The 19,870-nt window shown below is 34.2% G+C and overlaps 1 protein-coding gene across 1 annotated transcript; it reads left to right on the top strand.

The window, feature by feature from the left end:
- Positions 1-16,716: 16,716 nt before the first annotated feature.
- Positions 16,717-18,408, top strand: LOC131659852 (uncharacterized). Its single transcript, XM_058928975.1, has one exon. It carries the CDS (start codon positions 16,717-16,719, stop codon positions 18,406-18,408), a length of 1,692 nt encoding a protein of 563 aa, XP_058784958.1.
- Positions 18,409-19,870: the final 1,462 nt, after the last annotated feature.

The following is a 19,870-nucleotide window of genomic DNA, read 5'->3' as shown; positions in this document are numbered from 1 at the left end:
AGCACTTCAAGGTCAGAAGACAAGAAGATGCTATGCACCAAGCTGTTTGACTCTGATGATATTCAAATATTTTATTCACAAACATCAGATCAGAAGAAAGTACAAGTGGCAGGCTACGCTGACTGACAAAAGGAACGTTGGAAGCTATTAAAGGCAACGTTAGTAGACACAGCGTGAACAAGGCTCGAGGTAGTTGACAAAAGCGTGAAACATTAAATGCAATGCTGTACGGAACACGCAAAGCATTAAATGCACCCAACGGTCATCTTCTCAAATGCCTATAAGTATGAAGTTCTGATGAGAAGCAAGGTGAACAACTCTGAACCAATTCTGAAAGACTTGCTGAAACGCTGTTCAATTCAAAGTTCAGAAACTTCATCTTCATCAAAGCTCACTACATTGCTGCTGTAATATTTTAGTGAGATTAAGCTTAAACGTTAAGAGAAATATCACTGTTGTGATTATAGCTTTTCAGAAGCATTTGTAATACTCTTAGAATTGATTACATTAAGTTGTAAGGAACTAGAGTGATCGTGTTGATCAGAATACTCTAGGAAGTCTTAGAGGTTATCTAAGCAGTTGTAACTAGAGTGATCGTGTTGATCAGGTAACTCTAGAAAGTCTTAGAGGGTATCTAAGCAGTTGTTCCTGGAGTGATCAAGTTGTGATCAGAATACTCTAGAAGACTTAGTCGTGGGCTAAGTGGAAAACCATTGTAATCCGTGCGATTAGTGGATTAAATCCTCAGGTGAGGTAAATATCTCTGTGGGGGTGGACTGGAGTAGTTTAGTTAACAACGAACCAGGACAAAAATAACTATGCAATTTATTTTTATCGTTCAAGTTTTTAGACTACACTTATTCAAACCCCCCCTTTCTAAGTGTTTTTCTATCCTTCATCCGGCTCCGGGTTCGTGGATGTGGGCGTGGAGGCGCTAGTGGTGGCTTGTAGGTGGAACTTGAGCACTTAGGCACGACGCATCGGGTCAATCATCCTTTTCACGACGTTAACGAGGAGGCTCCGGTGGCGATCCAGCGGTCGGCCTTCGGCCGACATGAAATGACCGTTGCTCTTGTTTTTTATCGTTTTTTGAGTTTGAATTCGGAATAAGACAACATTTTGTGAAGTGTTGCAGAATGAAATCAGGTAATACTTGAAAAATGTTGGTATAGGCGAATCATTACACCTTTTTGTAAAAGTATTGTTTCACCAAGGGTCGTTACCTTGTGAAATAATACTAATCTAGGCTATAAATACTTCATTCCGGATTCAAAAAAATGCAGCACAAAACACGTATTCTCTAGAATAAATTTCAGACACTCTTCGCTACATTCGAGTCTTCATATATCTTGTGCAAACTCAAAAAGGTTCAATTATCTTGGACATTCATGCATCAAAACTCTAAGACATTCGAGAGTTTTTAAAACTATAAAAAAAATATTTCGTTCACAATTTAAATCTGGATTCATTCAATTTCGAAGCATCACATAACCATTCATCAAGATAATTTTAACATAATTAATTAATTTTCTAAAAAAGAAACCAACATGCCCCTTTTCTATCACGAAATGATGTAAAATTACATTTTAAAAACCCTAAAGATTATAAAGCATTTGTATGTTACACCCTTTGCTAAATATGCTTAAGAGACACTCATTAAACGTGCAAAAGGGACAATTAAAATTTAATATGCACATTATTGCTAAAAATATTTAATTGTATTAAGCATTACATTAGATTTACACACTATAAATTGGTCAAATCTCATTTGACTTGAAAACAAGAAAGAAAGAAAGAAAGAAAAGAAAAAATATGGCCAAAACTCTCAAATTTGTTTATGGAATAATTGTATTGTTTTCTCTATTCCTTCTTTCGATGGAGGATATTGGTAAATCATTTTTACCTTTCATTATTTTTGTGAGATATTGGATCGAACTCTAGTATGGCCGAAGGGTAGCTTCTTGGTTCGACAGGGTTAAGCATGAAGTCGAAGGTTGTTCACATGCTTGTGTCGAAGATGCTAGGGTTGTTAGCATGTTAAATTAGGTTTTAGTGTTTAAACCCTAATTTGTTAAGTTAGCTTGTTTATTAAGTTGGCTTGTGTAATGGGCCTTGTGGAAAAAGCCCATTAGTTAGTATGTTAGGTTTTATTATAAATAGCATACTAGTCTCTCATCATTGCTAAGCTGCAAATCCTAATTTAGGGTGAGAGAGGTTATTTGTTATTCTTGTAAACTTGTAATCTTGTTTTAAGAGAAAGTAAAAGAATAGCAGTTATAACCAATTCTTGTGTTCTTATTCTCTTCCATAATTCCCTATTATACTTTGTTATTGGTATCGTTTTTCACAACAAATTGGTGCGGTGAGCGTGGAAAAGATGCCTTCAACAAAGTATGAGATTGAAAAGTTCACCGGAGTGAATGATTCGGTCTGTGGCGCTTGAAGATGAAAGCCCTACTGGTTCGGCAGGGTTGTTTGGAAGCGCTAAAGGGAGCTGCGGCTATGGACGTTGCGTTAACGGAAAGAGAGAAGACATTGCCGAGTTGCAAGTTTTTCCACTGTATGCAGTTGCTAAAGCTGCATGAAGAAAGCTAGTTTGTTCCCTTGATGTTGTAGAGTTAGATCCAAGGTGGAGATTTGTGAGATATTGGATCGAACTCTAGTATGGCCGAAGGGTAGCTTCTTGGTTCGACAGGGTTAAGCATGAAGTCGAAGGTTGTTCACATGCTTGTGTCGAAGATGCTAGGGTTGTTAGCATGTTAAATTAGGTTTTAGTGTTTAAACCCTAATTTGTTAAGTTAGCTTGTTTATTAAGTTGGCTTGTGTAATGGGCCTTGTGGAAAAAGCCCATTAGTTAGTATGTTAGGTTTTATTATAAATAGCATACTAGTCTCTCATCATTGCTAAGCTGCAAATCCTAATTTAGGGTGAGAGAGGTTATTTGTTATTCTTGTAAACTTGTAATCTTGTTTTAAGAGAAAGTAAAAGAATAGCAGTTATAACCAATTCTTGTGTTCTTATTCTCTTCCATAATTCCCTATTATACTTTGTTATTGGTATCGTTTTTCACAACAATTTTTTTATTATATATATATATATATATATATATATATATATATATATATATATATATATATATATATATATATATATATATATATATATATATATATATATATATATATATATATATATATATATATATATATATAATTTTTTTAAGTGTTTAACTAATATTTTTTATTCTATTTTTCACTATAGCTGGTCGTCCATGTGAAACTGATGAAGATTGTCCATTCTCAATGATTACTCCTAACATGCTGAGAATCATTTTTAAGTGCGTTAAAAAAGTATGTACAAAGTTTCAAGAGGTTCCTCTAACACCATAATTACAATGAATAATTTTTATTTTGAAATATCAAAAAGTATGAATAATATATTTATGGTGAATAATTGTAATTTATATATTTATATCGTTTGTAATTTCACGTACCTTCAAATTATGGCATTGTTCTCTAAAATTTTGATAATCAAATAAAAAAGGCAATAAAATTATTAGAATGTTTTCATTTTCTTTTAAATTTGGGTGTATATTGTGACTTCCAAATTTTCCATATCGTAATGAATTTGTGTTATAATTAGAATATATTTAATATATAAATTTAAACCATCATTTTATTCTGAATTCTTTTATTTTAAAATACTGTTTTATTTTGAGTTATATTTTATTTTAGTCTTTTAAGAAAATTAATATAGTTTTATTAAGACTTGGTTTAGTATTGAATTAAATAGTGTCACATCTTATGATATTCGAACTTGAGATAAATAAAAGAAAATAAAAGAAAAACTAAAGAGTTATGTCACTGAAACCTAGTCCTTCTTTTAATAGTGCTAAAAGAGATTCTCTATAATTAACACCCAACTTGTCAACTCTTAATAGTGGTGAAGTTTTGGGTTTTAAGAATGTACTCCTTTTAAAGTTTTTAGTTAGAATTCAGTAATTTTTGTGTTGGATTAATTTATATAGAGTTTTGCTTACATGAGATATTTATTAGTGTAAGATGAATTAACTCTCTTGAATTAGTCGGTTGTAAAGTTGAATTTCAATTTATTTTTTTTTAAAATGACTCTTAATTTGTGGTAACCCACTATAGGTCATATGAAATTTCTGGTATGCTTTTAAAGTTTTGATAGTTCGATTGAAATTTTGGAAAGTGCCAAATATTTTTGAAAATATCAAAATGTATCATTTCATACCATAAATTTAGCTCAATGGTGAAATTTATGATAGTTCATTTATTAAAAAAATTTAACGACCAGCATTTTGCCGACAATTTTGTAAAGTTGTGAGTGCACCAATTATTCTGTTTGGTCCATAATAAATTTAAAGTTGTATAAATAGGGGTAATTTGATGTTGATAAAAATATCCCAAAAATGCTTCTACCTCAATTTGGTAAGTAAAATTACCATTCTATACAAATAAAAAATATAGCTTGATTTATGTTGCTGCAAAATTTAGCTATTCCTTATATTCATATTTTGTTTGGGTCATTCTAGCCGATATTAGTACTATATTTGACAAAATTGTTAGAGTCAATTATTGAGAGACTTGCAAATGATGATGACTTGTATGTGGAATACAATTGGTAATGGAAAAAGAAACTGATGGAAGTCTCTATCACATACAATCGGTACTACATGTATGACACAATAATATATAAATTAAAATCACCTTTATCATGAATGTTTTCTGCATATAAATCAATCACCTATATCACAATTTGACACTCAGTCTATCACAATATGTTCTCCATATTATTGCTTCTAAAAACATGTAATTGACAATATGGCTCAAGTTGAATTTTAATTAACCATATCCATGTTAAATTATAAATAAAGACATTTAGTCCCTTATACAGTGTGATATAGATGAAAATGGTTGGTAGATAATGGCAGAAGCAACAACTTTATTTGATTTTAGGTTTGAAATTGTCAAAACTGATTGTAACTAACAATTTAAAATTTATATATCAATTTGTTGCATTATTATTACTTGTAATGCCTCCAATAACAGCCCAACATTCAGTCCAATAGTAAGAATAAATTGTTTCAAAAACAAATAATTGGCACTTAAAACTTATGTTAATGCGGGAAATGTTGGGTTAAAAGAACACTTACTACAAGACAAATATGATGAACAATAGAATTGGCACTTAAAATATTTGTTACTGCAAGAACAAAACTCTAAACTTTATATATAATAGATAACCTATAAAACTTATAATTACACGAAAAATAAGAACATTTACTGTTGGCTAGCTAAGAATAACTCACAAATGGCTTAATTTACATGCATCCCTAAGGCTATGGTCTACCAAAACATATACTTTCATGAATTTTTTACATTCTTCTTATATTGTACAAGTTGTTGGTTTTCAAAGCTATAGAAACCTCCTAGTAGAGAAGCACATAGATCTATACAACCAATTAATGATATAAGTTGATAACCATGATTTTCTTTTATGTAATTCATTCTTATAAAGCATATAAGCAGCCAAATATGGACAAACCAATTGAAACTGATTCTATCAGGGAACATAACGCGGCTACTGCACTCAAAGGTTAAGTGCATGCGCCACACTCCATGGCTTGACAAGGGAGCATGCATCATGCAGTATGGGGTCTCCTCCTAAAAATGAATGCATGTGCCACACAGAGTGGTGCATTCTTTGTGTGGCGATTTTTTTTTAAAAGTGGTTAGTTTGAAAAATATGGTTCTTTGAAAAAAAAACTTGATATTAAATGTATTTAATATTTATAGAAATTTTCGCCGCATGTATACATACTTATGTGTATATTGAAATACATGAAATCTTGTATCGATGTGATGAACTAATGTAAGAGTTACATTTAGTTTTTGAAATTATTTTTTAGAGTTTGTTAATCACCAAAGTGACTAAATTTATAAAAACTTTATAATTTCAAATTATAATTGAACTTTTATTCAGATGCTATGTGAATTGTTTGTGTTCAATGAGATTCATTATTATAAGGCATTTAAACATCATTCGGAAATGGATAATGACTTATATAGATGTTGGAGCGGTAAAGCGGCAAGCAAAAAGTAATATGTTTATTATTACCAGGTGATATAGTTTATATCGTATCATAGTCCATAGAGATTGGTAAAGAAAAATTGTCGTCCGACTATCTCGCGTTCTAAGTTTCATGATTGGGTGCGGAAGGTAAAATGCGGGAAAAGTAAATAAAAGTACATAAACAATCTATTGTAGCCTAAGAGAATTCAATCTGGAATCGTATTTCTACTTAACCCGTCGAATACTTAAATCTGAAAATCTATCGCTCAACACTCACAATATGCATCAAAATCACCATGCATCATTCGAGTCGCCACATTAGTGTCCATTTCTACAACACCGACAAAAGCCCAACCGTACTATTCACATCAGTGATTTCTCCACCAACACAAACAACACAGAGGCATTAAAATCGATACCCATTACGGTTATTAGCTTTAAATACATGTCTGAAACCTAGAAACTAACAGATGTAATTCCTAATCAAGATCTATGATGTACATTTCTGCAACAACACAAATCCGAAGCATTTAAGCAAAAAGATCAAGAACAACAACAATGATGATTTGTAAAGTGAATATATAAACGATCCCAAGACCAACAAATATACATACAAGAGAAGAAAAATATACATACAAACCCCACCATTAGAATGGGTCAAAGGGAAGAAGAAGAACAAGCGGAAACTTCTCGTGTTTGTCGGCACAATCGGAGACCACTCGAGCTTAATCGACATGATGTGACACCCAATAGTGTTACTTGAACCTCTAAACTACAAAGAATGGATCAGAGCTCAACTTTGTCCAAGAAGAGGTGATAAAAACCTAAAAACACAAAGCTAAACTATTTATACAAAAATAGAATTTCGCATTGGGCGCGGGCAGGGGTGTTCGCGGTGCGGTTTGGTTCGGTTTTGAGCATAAAAGTCATCCTAACCACGAGATAAGAATGCATGCGGTTCGGTTTGGTTCGGTTAATTTTTAAGAAGTCATCCAAACCAAACCAAACCAAACCAATGTGGTTAGGATTGGTTCGGTGGGTTGCGGTTTACACCATAAAATAAAAACGTACTGAAATAAAAAATGTAAAATAATTCATTCTTCTATACATATATTACATATATTACAATACCAATAAGTTTTTCATACTAATTACCCCAAAATAATTCATTCTTCCATATAAGTATTTTACACCAAAATTACTACCATATAAATGTATCATGTATTTTACAGTATCATACTATGTATTTTACATATACTACATACTAAATTACTAATATAGCTTCAGTTATTCATACTACATACTATATACAGTTTTTCATACTAATAAACTACATACTAACTAATAAACTGCACACTACATATACAAGTATCAGATAACTTCAGTTCCAAATATTAATACAACATTATAACTTCAGGACTAAATATTATCAGTACTACATATACACCAAATGCTTCTCTAGAATGAGTGAGAGAGAAATCAGAGAATGAAGTTGAAATGTTGAATAGGAAGGAAGAATGAATGAATAGTGAGTCACGTGACGTGAGTGTACAATATTGCAATTGGTTGAAAATATAATAAATTAATTACAGAAATTCAAAAGTTTAGTTAAATATGCGATTTGGTTCGATTTGGTTCGGTTTTGTGAAATGAAAATCGTAAACCAAACCGAACCGTGCGGTTTGGCCCAAAAATCATCCAAAACCATCCAAATCAAATGTGGTTTTTGCGGTTTTCGGTTTGGATTGGTTCGGTTTGCGGTTTTCCTTTTGGATTGGTTCGGATACGATCACCCCTAGGCGCGGCACGCCCTAAGTCAGCACGACGCGCCCTGTACTAAATGTACCAAACCGCTCTAGCGCGCGACACGCCCTCATTTCAGCCAAAATTATTTCATTTTTCTTCTACAGCGCGCGACGCACCCTCCAGCGCGCAACGCGAGTTACACCAGAACAACAACTTTATTTCTTTAAAATGCGTTTGCAGCCGTGTCTTCGACACTTTATTCCTCGAGGCTTCGAAAACGCCAAAATACCTACAAAAAGACAACAAAACTATCAAATGGTATATATTTACATGAAAACGTAATAAAATACAAACGATACAAATATACACAAAACGGGGAATTATTCAAACGATATTAACAAAAAGTATCGATAAGTGCCATTATTTACATACTCAAAATAACTACATTTTGGCATTTATAAATAGACTTCTGAATTTCCCGAGATGTGAAATTTTGAAAATATTTCACGGAGGATAAGGAATTCGAGATTTCCAAAAGTTAAGAACCTTGTGAGGAGGATTCTTCGTGGATTGTTGAATCACAAGTTGAAAGTTCGTCAATGATTGTTGAAAAAACAACTCGAACTTAGAATAAACAGAAAGTCTAAAAGGCTAAGAATCTAGGACCAAATAAAATCGAATATCGACATATTTATTTTATCTAGTAGAAGAAAATAGTGAGAGATTTGTTCGTAAGATTCCTATTATTATTGAAGTGGAATATGATTTACAATGAAGTACAATGAAGAAGTAACTTCAAGAGACTTTTCTTGAAATAATGATATCCAAGAGGAAATGAATTCAATAATGTCAAACCACACTTAGAAACTTGTCGATCTACCTAAAGGATAAAAAACCCATTGAATGCAAATTATTATTTAGAAGAAAGTATCAAATTGATGGTACATTAAACATCTACAATGATAGATTAGTAACCAAGGGTTTTAGACAAAAGGAAGATATTGATTATTTTGACACATATGTACTAAAAGCAAGCACAATGAAAATTATAGTTTCATTTGCATTAGTTTCATCAAATAGATATCAAAATAATATTCTTAAATAAAGATCTCAATAAGGAGATTTACATGAAGAAACCATAAGGTTATATTCTTTCTGGTAATGAACAAATAGCGTGCAAGCTTCTAAGATTCTTGCATAGATTAAAATATTCTCGAAAAACAATGACATTATATCTAGGTTTGATGAAGATAAAGCTTATCAAAGAAGAAAAGGATCAAAAGTGTCATGCATGTCAATGATGAATTTGATCAAGAAGGTTTAGCATAGAAATTCAAGTGAAGATTTGAGAGAAGTAAACATAACTAAGGTACACATTGCAATTTATATTATACTATTTTAAATTTCTCATAATTTCATCTTTCACTTCATCTAAAAACCTTCTTGCATCATTATGCATAATTATACAAAAACCCTCTTCATCTAATTATTGTGACAAGTGTTTATACTCAAATTTGTGTGAGAACATGGAGATGTTCCTTTGTCTCTATGTTAAATACATGTTGATCATTATCAACAAGATGAATGTAATTTTAGAAATAAAGAGGTTTTCAACTTCCACATTCAAGATGAAAGATCTTGGACTAGTTGACACAATTTAAGAGGTATAAGTAAAGCTAAATAGTGGGGGTTATGAACTTAGTCAAACACACTATATTGAGAAAATGTTTGGTAAGTTCAAACACTTACGCTTTAAGGAAGTGACCACTCCATTTGATCCTAGTGTCAAAATTCAAAAAATGATGAAAGAGTTGTAACTCAATTGAAATATGCAAGTGCAATTGGTTTATCTAAAGTATTGATGCAATGTACTAGACTCGACATAGAATTTGTAGTAGTAAAAGAGTAGATTTACTAACAATCTAAATGGTGAGCATTGGAAAAACATCACTAGGATTTTCGATTATCTTTTAAAAACCAAAATTTTGACCTCCATCATGATAGGTTTCCTACCATATTAGAAGGATATACCAATATGAGTTGGATATTGAGTGTTGGAGAACATAAATTTACAACTGAGTAGATATTTATACTAGTTGAGAGTGACATTTCTTAGAAGAGAAAGAAATAAACGTGTATCACTTTCTTGACCATGGAGTCAGAGAGTATGTATGATAATGTTGGTCTAATCACATGGGATAATGATTCAAAGCATAGCTACCTAACATTCTGATTAGGCTTTGTGTTATCTTTACTAAGGTTAAGTTCAAATTAAAAGATACTTAACTGTATTAACATTCTTTTTGTTTTTTATATTACGGAATTGGACTTGACATTATTAGAACAAGTAGGAGATTGTTGTAAATTATTAACAATAATTAATAATCGTGGGTGTGTTCCAAAATGACAAGAAAAATATGTTAGTGAAGTTGTTTTTTGAATTTAGGAAAAGACAACGCTTCATGAAGAGTTGATCTAGACGAAACAGTGCAAACAATTGATAAAACTGTTGTTGTGGATGAAATAGTGCAACATTTGATAAAAATGTTGTTGGAAGTGTGTTTCATCAAGCGTCACAACCTAATTAAACAACACCAGTTTGGCCTATAAATTAAACATTCTGAATTCAAAAATAAATCACAAAAAACGTACATCCTCTTCATCGAAAATTTCACACTCTTTGCTATATTCGAATTTTCGTCGGTCTTGCGCAAACTCAATAAAAGACTGAATTATCATGTGCATTTCTATTTAGAAACTCTAAGACAATTTGAAAGTACTTAAAATACTATAATCGCTCACGATCTAGTCTCGATCCGATTAACTTAAATTATTTTTTCTAACATAAATCACCCTATAATACAACATATAATTCTTATTCCTTTTGATTAAATGATTTTAAATAAAGAAATCCTACATAATGATCAACTTATGTATAACAATATTGTCTCCTCAATGTAGATTATTTATATAGTTGATAATTTTCTAAACAAAACATGTCCACTTTCACTACAAGAAAAATGTTGATTTGCTAGGTGAGTTTGCCAGGTGATATACACCTTACAAATTATTGCAGTTGCGGGGGTGCATATCACCTCTCAACCTAGTTTTTTTTAAAAATATATATATATAATTGTTTTTCCATCTCGCAAAGTATGGAGGGAAGGTTGAAATTTTGAAAAAAAAATGTTGCAGAATGTTATCCACCCCGCGATAATGTTTTAAGAAAATTATTGAAAAATTAAGTATTATATTTACTGAAAAGTCAGGGTGGCAGGTGAGCAGCTGATGAATTTACTGACATAACGTTGCGGAGCAGCTGATGAATTTACTGACACAAACGTTGCGGTATTTGCGGGGTGGCTTTCACCTGGTAAAACTGAGTTTTTTTTTTTTTTAGTGTTTATATCACCAAAGGAAAAGTGATTTAAGAATTAAATCTAAAAATTATGAAGTATTTTTTATATGTTATCCTAACGTTAATGCTATTAATATTTAATTGTTTTCAGCATTTCATTAAACTTTAACACTATAAATTGGTCACATCGAATTCTATTTGTAAAATAAAAAGAGTAAAAAATATATGGCTAAAATTCTCAACTTTGTTTATGCTATAATTTTATTTATCTCCCTATTTCTTCTTTCAATTGAGGCTAATAGTAAATTATTTTCTCCCTTTAAATATTTACTTTTTATTGTGCAATTCATACACAATAATTTATTGTGTTTTACTAACATTTTTTTTATTCTTTTCACTACAGCGGGTTTGGGATGTGAAATTGATGAAGATTGTCCAAAGGATGTGACTATATTAGAGAAGTTGAGTTACATTTATAAGTGCTTAGACAAAGAATGTATAATGTTTTCACTACAGCGGGTTATACCTAGGCCTCTAAGTTCTCCATATCAATAAGGAATTTGAGTTATAAATAGAATATATGTCATTTTGTAAAATGACAAATCATTAAAAAAATAAAAAATCATAAAAATTTTAATATTATTATATGAGTTCGGATGTCATTTTGTAAAAACCGCTCAGTTTGAATCGAATTTCGGATTGATTTTTCAAAATCGATCAAAAACAAACCTTATAGATCGTTTGATCTCTGGACGCAGCTCATTCTCCAACTTGATACACTTAGAGAATTCAACCATTTCTGCACTATAGTGCGGGTAAAACTTTACAAGTTCCACAAATTTAACTACATTCTCAGTGACAGTCAATTTCTTTGGTTTCAGGTCAAGGAACTTAATCTACTTCTTTCCGCGAACATCTTTCAGAAAATACTTCCTCAGAATTCTCTACTGAATAGAGCTCAAGTAATAACTTCACCTGCGGTTTCTAATCTTTGACGAGTGTTAAGCCATCAGTCATCAGCCTCCTCAGCCAGCATATGCGTATCGTACTGTACCTTCTATGTCTCAGAGCAATCCATCACGCAAAAGATCCTTTCAATCTCCTTGAGCCACGCCTGCATTCCATCAGGATCATACTTACCCTTGAAGGTAGGCATATTTTTGGTCTGAAATATTCCCAAGTAATGGGATTCGTCGCTTCCCCTAGTATTAGGTTGATTCTACACAACCTAAAAAATAGCCTGCAATGCAGCAGCAATTACACTATCGTTTCTTCCAATCATCCTCTGTTTCACACCATAAATAGAAACAATGGTTAGAAGTTACTACAGACAATACACCACTGTCACACTCGACTGACTCAACAACTTGGTTGGACGAATCGACATGCTCTAATACCAATTGAAAACCCTACTTTCCCTGTTAGTTATTTATACAAATATTTATAAATTTAATAAGAAAAACAGTAAATCAGGATGGCACATCCCATAAAACTTACAACATAAAAATCTTTGCATATAACATCTCTTTATAAAAACATGCAGCAGAATATAGAATTAAGATTAATTTGTGGCACTCAGGCCTTATCATAACAAATTCCACTTCACTGTTGTCCAATGCTAAAATCAAAGCATGATATCTAACCAATTCAAATGAAAAGCAAAATATGACAAATCCTCGTCTCTCTAGTGTTATGTATCAAAGTGAATCCTAAAACTCGATCGAATAGCAACATAAGAATTCAGGAACTACTCAGGTACCAGGTCACCTGTACTCGCCAAGGAGCAGAGACACAACAATAGAAAAAGGGGTGAGAAATCGTTCAAATAAATAAATGGTGTAAATCACATGCTAATGAGTAGTAATCACAAACAACCACCACAAGGACAATTCCTATCACACATAAATATCATCATGATATAATGCGCCTTCAGTGTACACAATCCACATTCATCAATGTATGCAACGTAACTTACTATCACAACTCTATGCATGCGGTACCAACACAACGAATAAGGTTCATTTATACAAACCTGATTCCCGTTGGAATTCGGATAAGCCATGTGTGTTCCCCTGAACTACGACTTATCTCCAATCGACTCCCACAAGGATGTTTTATAAGATTGGGCATCCCTCATGGATTCCCATCTAGGATCATCTCCATATAACACGACATGATGATGCATGACATGCAAATATGCACAATTCAGTATAATATTGTACATAACACGATCCATATTGATCACACGTGAGCCACATACTCACCGTAATACTCCCCCAAAATTACATCATTCACACCAAAATACACACCAATTAAGAATTCCATAACATCGTCATACAGGACTCATGTAACACCCCAAATCTACCCCACAATTATTAAGAGAAATCAGAATATAAAACATCGAAACAAGCAACTAATTTGAGGCGTCACATATTCGACTTAAACAAAACTACAATTCATGCTCAAAGTACATGGATACATAACACTTATATCAGAGGAAACTTGTAATTCATCAAACTTTTAAATCCAAACAACTTCATAATATTGCAGCGGAATCCAAATAATAACACATATCTAGATCAACATATGTCCTTGCCAACATGGCACAATGTGTCCAAAACGTCTCCACAAGACATAACATCAAAGTTCAAGAAAAGATAATCGACATAAAACAAGACACAAGCAAGTATCGCAAACATCCCCCCGAGTGATACGTATCAGAGCATTGACACACCGACCCGAGCTATAAGGTACACGGCTACTCCACGTCGTTACCTGCACATTACCAACGGAGGGTAACATTCAAACATAAGGGGTGAGATATCATTCATTATAAAGAAACGTATGATAACATTCCAAGCAAGAGAAAAGATCATACATTGGTCACCACCTCTCACCACAATACTCAATACAACGATTTCACATCACATAATCAAATAAGAAACGACAACAATGTCATTAATTCAACTATGACAATAAATACAATTCGCAAGTTAAATTCCATACGATCGCAACAAATATCTCATCATCAAGTCACCACATCAAAATCAAGTAAGACTCGAATGCAACTCACATGTGAATCGACTTATGCAAATGCATGTGGTAGCTGTTAGGGACCAAATAGTAGTAAATTTCACATCTTTTATTGGTCCCTTTTAACCAAGTCCTATTCAAATCATATGTTTTTAATCACACTTTAGGCAAAAATGCAATTATTCTTGTTCTAATTCTATTTGAGTAGGTATTTCACTTTCATTGCTAGTTTTGTAGAAATTCACATCATGAATTGATCAAAGAGGATACAAGCAGAGATAACGCAAGGAAGCTGCCAAGAAACCAAGGAAGAAGTCATCATCAAGCCAGTTCGCGCCGCGTCCAGATGTTGGCGCCGCGAACTGAATCAAAATCATAAATGTCCAAGTCAGCTCAGTTGGCGCCGTGTCCTCCTGTTGGCGCCGCGAACTGAGCGAATCCAGCCAGCGTGTTTAAGTGAAGATTCTGACTTTTGTGGAGGCATGTGAAGTGGTGGCGTGGTAGACAACAAAAGAGCACTTTTTGGGGCTATTCACTTCTATTGGTCAATTGGGTGGCAAAAAGGGGATGGCAATCATTTCTCCTTTTGTCTCATTAGAAAGGAAATGAATGTAATTTTAATATATCTTTAGTTTTGAGATTTTAGAGAGTACATTATTCCATTACAGAAAAACAGTAGAGAAAATTAGGTTGAAGGCAAAAACGGGATTTCATATCTTTGCAAGATTTCTATCATGGTGATGAGTAACTAAACAACTCTCTTTGCTAAGATTAGAGGTAGCTATTCCTCATAACTCTATGTATCTCTCTTAAATATTCATGTATGTGAATCTCTTATTGATTGAATATAGTATGAATCTATTGTTTTGAACTCTTATCTTTGATTTATATTATTGTTGAAAAAGATAATATAAATATTGTTTTAGAGATTTATTCAAACAATACATAAATTGTAGAAATAAATCTATGTATTGTTTATCGCTTGTATTGCTAGATAATGATGGTTAGATGCATGTTTAGGTGAAGAAATTACCTAAAGTTTTGTTTAACAATTATTACAATATTATTTAGGAATAAATGATATTGAGGCAATACTAGATGGTATTCATGAAATTAGAATTCATATACATGGTTTGAGGGAATGCATGAATTTGGAATAGTGAACACTAATCTTGGCAAAGCACTTTTTATTTGAGAAAATCATATTTTACTATCTTAGTTTGTTTCTAAAATTCGAGATAAATTCCAAACATAAACCAAACCCATTTTTATTTATCAACTTAAAATGATCACAACTATAGAACGGCGGTAGTATCACCCAATCTCTGTGAATACGATAAAAAAATATTTTCCGAAAGTATACTTTTCAACAAATTGGCGCCGTTGCCGGATATTGGCGATTGATATTGCAAGCATTGCAATAGTTCATTGTTTTAAGTTGTTACTTTATTCTTAACTCTTTTGCGTTTCACTTGGTTTGCTAGTTTTGTAGATTCTTGTGCATGCGAGAAAAAGCTACCGAAGAGCAATTTCATTTCGATCCCGAAATTGAAAGAACACTCCGAAGGCTCAATAGCAAGACACGAAGAAGAAGAAAGTTAGCCCAAGAGAAGAGACAAAGAGAGGAGGCATTTACTTCTTCTAACAATCAAATTGAAGAAGTAGTTGTAGACATCTTGGAAGGAGACATGGCAGGTGTTGTTCCAACCGAAATGTCCGCAAATAGTCCAAGACGTACCGCTCAATTTGCACGCAATGCTCAAGGTGGGGCAAATACAGAGATGAAGACCGGAATCCTTCAACTTGTTTATGCAAGTCCATTCACCGGAATGGATCATGAAGATCCTTTCGCACATCTCACCAAATTTTATGAGATTGCGGGTTCAATGGGAGTTGATGCGGCAAATGAAGAATCATTGTTCAAGAGGCTATTTCCACATTCATTGGTGGGAAAATCCAAGGAATGATATCTTGATCAACCACCAAACGTGATGACGGATTGGAATCTATTAGAAGAGAAATTTTTAGAGAGATTTTTTCCTCAATCCCGATTCATGGAAGCCAAAATGGGAATTGCGGTTTTCACTCAAGGAGGCAACGAATCCTTAAATGAGGCTTGGGAAAGATTCAAATCCATGCTTAGAAAATGCAAGGGTCATGGTTTTGATAATCTCACACAAATTCACATCTTCCGCAATGGGCTTCAACCGGTGCACAAGACACTTTTGGATGCTACCGCGGGTGGATCTTTAATGTCAAAAAGCGCGGAGGATGCAACAATGATAATTGATCGTATGGCACTCAATGATCTCCAAACTCAACATGATAGGAGTCCATCACAAAGGAAGCCGGGTGTTCTTGAATTAAACACCAATGATGCTATCCTCGCTCAAAACAAAATTCTTTCTCAACAAGTTGAGTTACTCATCAAGCAAATGTAAAAGCTCCCACAACAAATGAAGGAAATTCATGGAATTCAAATGACTTCTCAAGTAGCAAGTTGTGAACTTTGCAAAGGTGACCACCCTACCGGCTTTTGTCCACCACCCGAAGGAGAGGAAGTTAATTATGTGAACAACCAACATCAAGGCTATCAAAGGAAACCTCCGTACCAACATCAAGGTTATCAAAGGAATAACCAAGGATTTCAACCTTCAAGATTCAACAATCAACATCAAAGTCCGTACCAAAGTCCAAATCCACAAGGTCAAGGTCAACAACCTCAAGGCGGAAGCTCAAAATTGGAAGATACTCTCAACCAATTCATGCAAGTTTCCATGGAGAACCAAAAGACTAATGTGGCTGCCATAAAGAACTTAGAAAATCAAGTGGGGCAGCTTGCAAAACAATTGGCCGAACAACAAACGGGGCCTTCTTTTTCCGCAAACACTCAACCTAACCCAAAGGAGTATTGCAAGGCAATTATTACAAGGAGTGGCAAGGAGGTGAGTAATGGGGAGAGGAATGAAATAGTAGTGGGGGATGATGGATTTGTTGTTGTTGAAGATGAGGAGGATGAGATAGTGGTGGAAAAAGAAAAAGAAAAAGAAGGGGAGGAAGTAGCCGAAAAAGAGAAAAATGTGAAGAAGAATAAAAGAGAAGGAAAAGGAGTGGGTACGAATCCCGTTCAAAACCTACCCTACCCACATGCACCATCAAGGAAGGAGAATGCAAGACATTATGCTAGGTTCATGGATATATTTAAGCAACTTCAAATAAATATTCCATTCTCCGAAGCATTAGAACACATGCCAAAATATGCAAAATTCTTGAAGGACATTCTCACCAAAAAGAAACGATATCCGGACAATGAAACTATTATGCTTGATGCTCAATGTAGTGCTATCATTCAAAGAACTCTTCCAAGAAAAGAAACTGATCCGAGACGTGTCATCTTACCGGTCACCATTGGAGGTACTTACATCGGCAATGGTCTAATTGATTTGGGTTCTTGCATTAATCTCATTCCTTTGTCTATCATAAAGAGATTGGGGAATATTGAAATGAAGTCTACCCGAATGACATTACAACTAGCCGATAAGTCCACAACCTCACCTTATGGAGTTGCTCAAGACATATTGGTAAAAGTGGACAAATTTTTGTTTCCGGTAGATTTTGTGGTGGTAGATATGGAGGAAGATAGGGATGTTCCGTTGATTCTTGGAAGGCCATTTATGAAAACATCCCGGATGATGATAGACATTGATGACGGACTCATGAAAGTGAGGGTGCAAGATGAGGAAGTCACTTTTAATCTCTTCGAAGCAATGAAACATCCCAAAGAAAAGCACGATGTTTTCCGTATGGATGTCATTGAAGAGGAAGTCATGGGAATTGCCAATCATGTTCATATCTCTAGTCCATTAGAGAAATGTCTCATAGGTGATTACAACAATTCTTTCAAAGAAGAAGAAGAAGAAATAGAGGCTATTTTGGAAAGATTGGAATCGTGTGGAGAAATTGACCAAAAGGAGGAAAAGATAGAGGAATTAGATGCGGAAAAGAAAGTGGAAGAAACCAAAGTTGAATTAAAGTTGCTGCCCACTCATTTGAAGTATGTATTCCTTGGCGAAAATTTCACCAAACCGGTGATAATTAGTAGTGCTCTATCACCAAAGGAGGAAAATAGGTTAATTGAGGTGCTCAAGAGAAATGAGGGAGCTTTAGGTTAGGTGTTGTCCGATTTGAAGGGAATTAGCCCAGCCTATTGCATGCACAACATCATGATGGAGGATGATTTCAAGCCCGTAGCACAACCACAAAGGCGTTTGAATCCGTCTATGAAGGAAGTGGTTAGGAAAGAGATGATTAAACTATTGGAAGCCGGGATGATTTATCCCATTTCCGATAGCGCATGGGTGAGTCTGGTTCAAGTGGTACCAAAGAAAGGTGGGATGACGGTCATCCGAAATGATAAGAACGAGTTGATTCCTACAAGAACGGTGACCGGGTGGAGAATGTGTATCGACTATAGGCGGTTGAACCAAGCCACAAGAAAAGATCATTTTCCACTACCATTTATGGATCAAATGCTAGAGAGATTGGCCGGTAAAAACTTTTATTGCTTCTTGGATGGTTATTTGGGATATAACCAAATCACGGTAAACCCGGCGGATCATGAAAAAACGGCTTTTACATGCCCATTTGGTGTCTTTGCCTATCGAAGGATGCCATTCGGTTTATTTAATGCACCGGCAACATTTCAACGGTGTATGCAAGCTATTTTATCGGACTTGATTGAGGAATGCATTGAAGTTTTTATGGACGATTTTTCCGTTTATGGTGCTTCTTTTGATCTATGCTTGAAGAATCTAGATGTGGTGTTAGGAAGATGTGTGGAAACCAACCTTGTGCTTAATTGGGAGAAATGCCACTTCATGGTTACTGAGGGAGTGGTTCTTGGTCATAAAATCTCATCAAGGGGCTTGGAAGTTGACAAGGCCAAAGTAGAGGTGATCGAGAGGCTGCCCCCTCCAGTCAACATCAAGGGAGTACGAAGCTTCCTTGGTCATGCGGGTTTCTATAGGAGGTTCATTAAAGACTTTTCAAAGATAGCCGAGCCATTGAGCAACTTGCTCAACAAAGGTATGACATTTAACTTTGATGAATCATGTTTAAATGCTTTTCAAGAGCTAAAAGAAAAGTTGGTCACCTCACCCGTAATCGTTGCACCAAATTGGAAAATTGATTTTGAACTTATGTGTGATGCTAGCGATTACGCGGTCGGGGCTGTTTTGGGTCAAAGAAGGTCCAAAGTTTTTCACGCTATTCACTATGCTAGTAAGGTTTTGAACGAAGCACAAGTAAACTATGCCACAACGGAAAAAGAATTACTAGCCATAGTGTACGCATTGGAAATATTTAGAGCTTATTTGATCGGTTCAAAAGTTGTTGTCTACACGGACCATTCGGCTATCAAATTTTTGTTGACCAAACCGGATTCTAAGAAAATATTAATTCGATGGATTCTTTTGTTGCAAGAATTTGACTTAGAGATCCGTGATAAAAAAGGATCCTAAAATTTGGTAGCGGACCATTTGTCTCGTTTGGTCAATATAGATGTGACAATGAAAGAAAGTGAGGTGAGAGAGGAGTTCCCGGACGAGAAACTCTATGCGATACAAGTGAGGCCTT

Source organism: Vicia villosa, linkage group LG3, assembly GCF_029867415.1.
Source record: "Vicia villosa cultivar HV-30 ecotype Madison, WI linkage group LG3, Vvil1.0, whole genome shotgun sequence".
NCBI classification, from domain to species: domain Eukaryota; kingdom Viridiplantae; phylum Streptophyta; class Magnoliopsida; order Fabales; family Fabaceae; genus Vicia; species Vicia villosa.
Note: the sequence above shows the minus strand (reverse complement) of the source record. Positions and strands in the feature narration are given on the sequence as shown.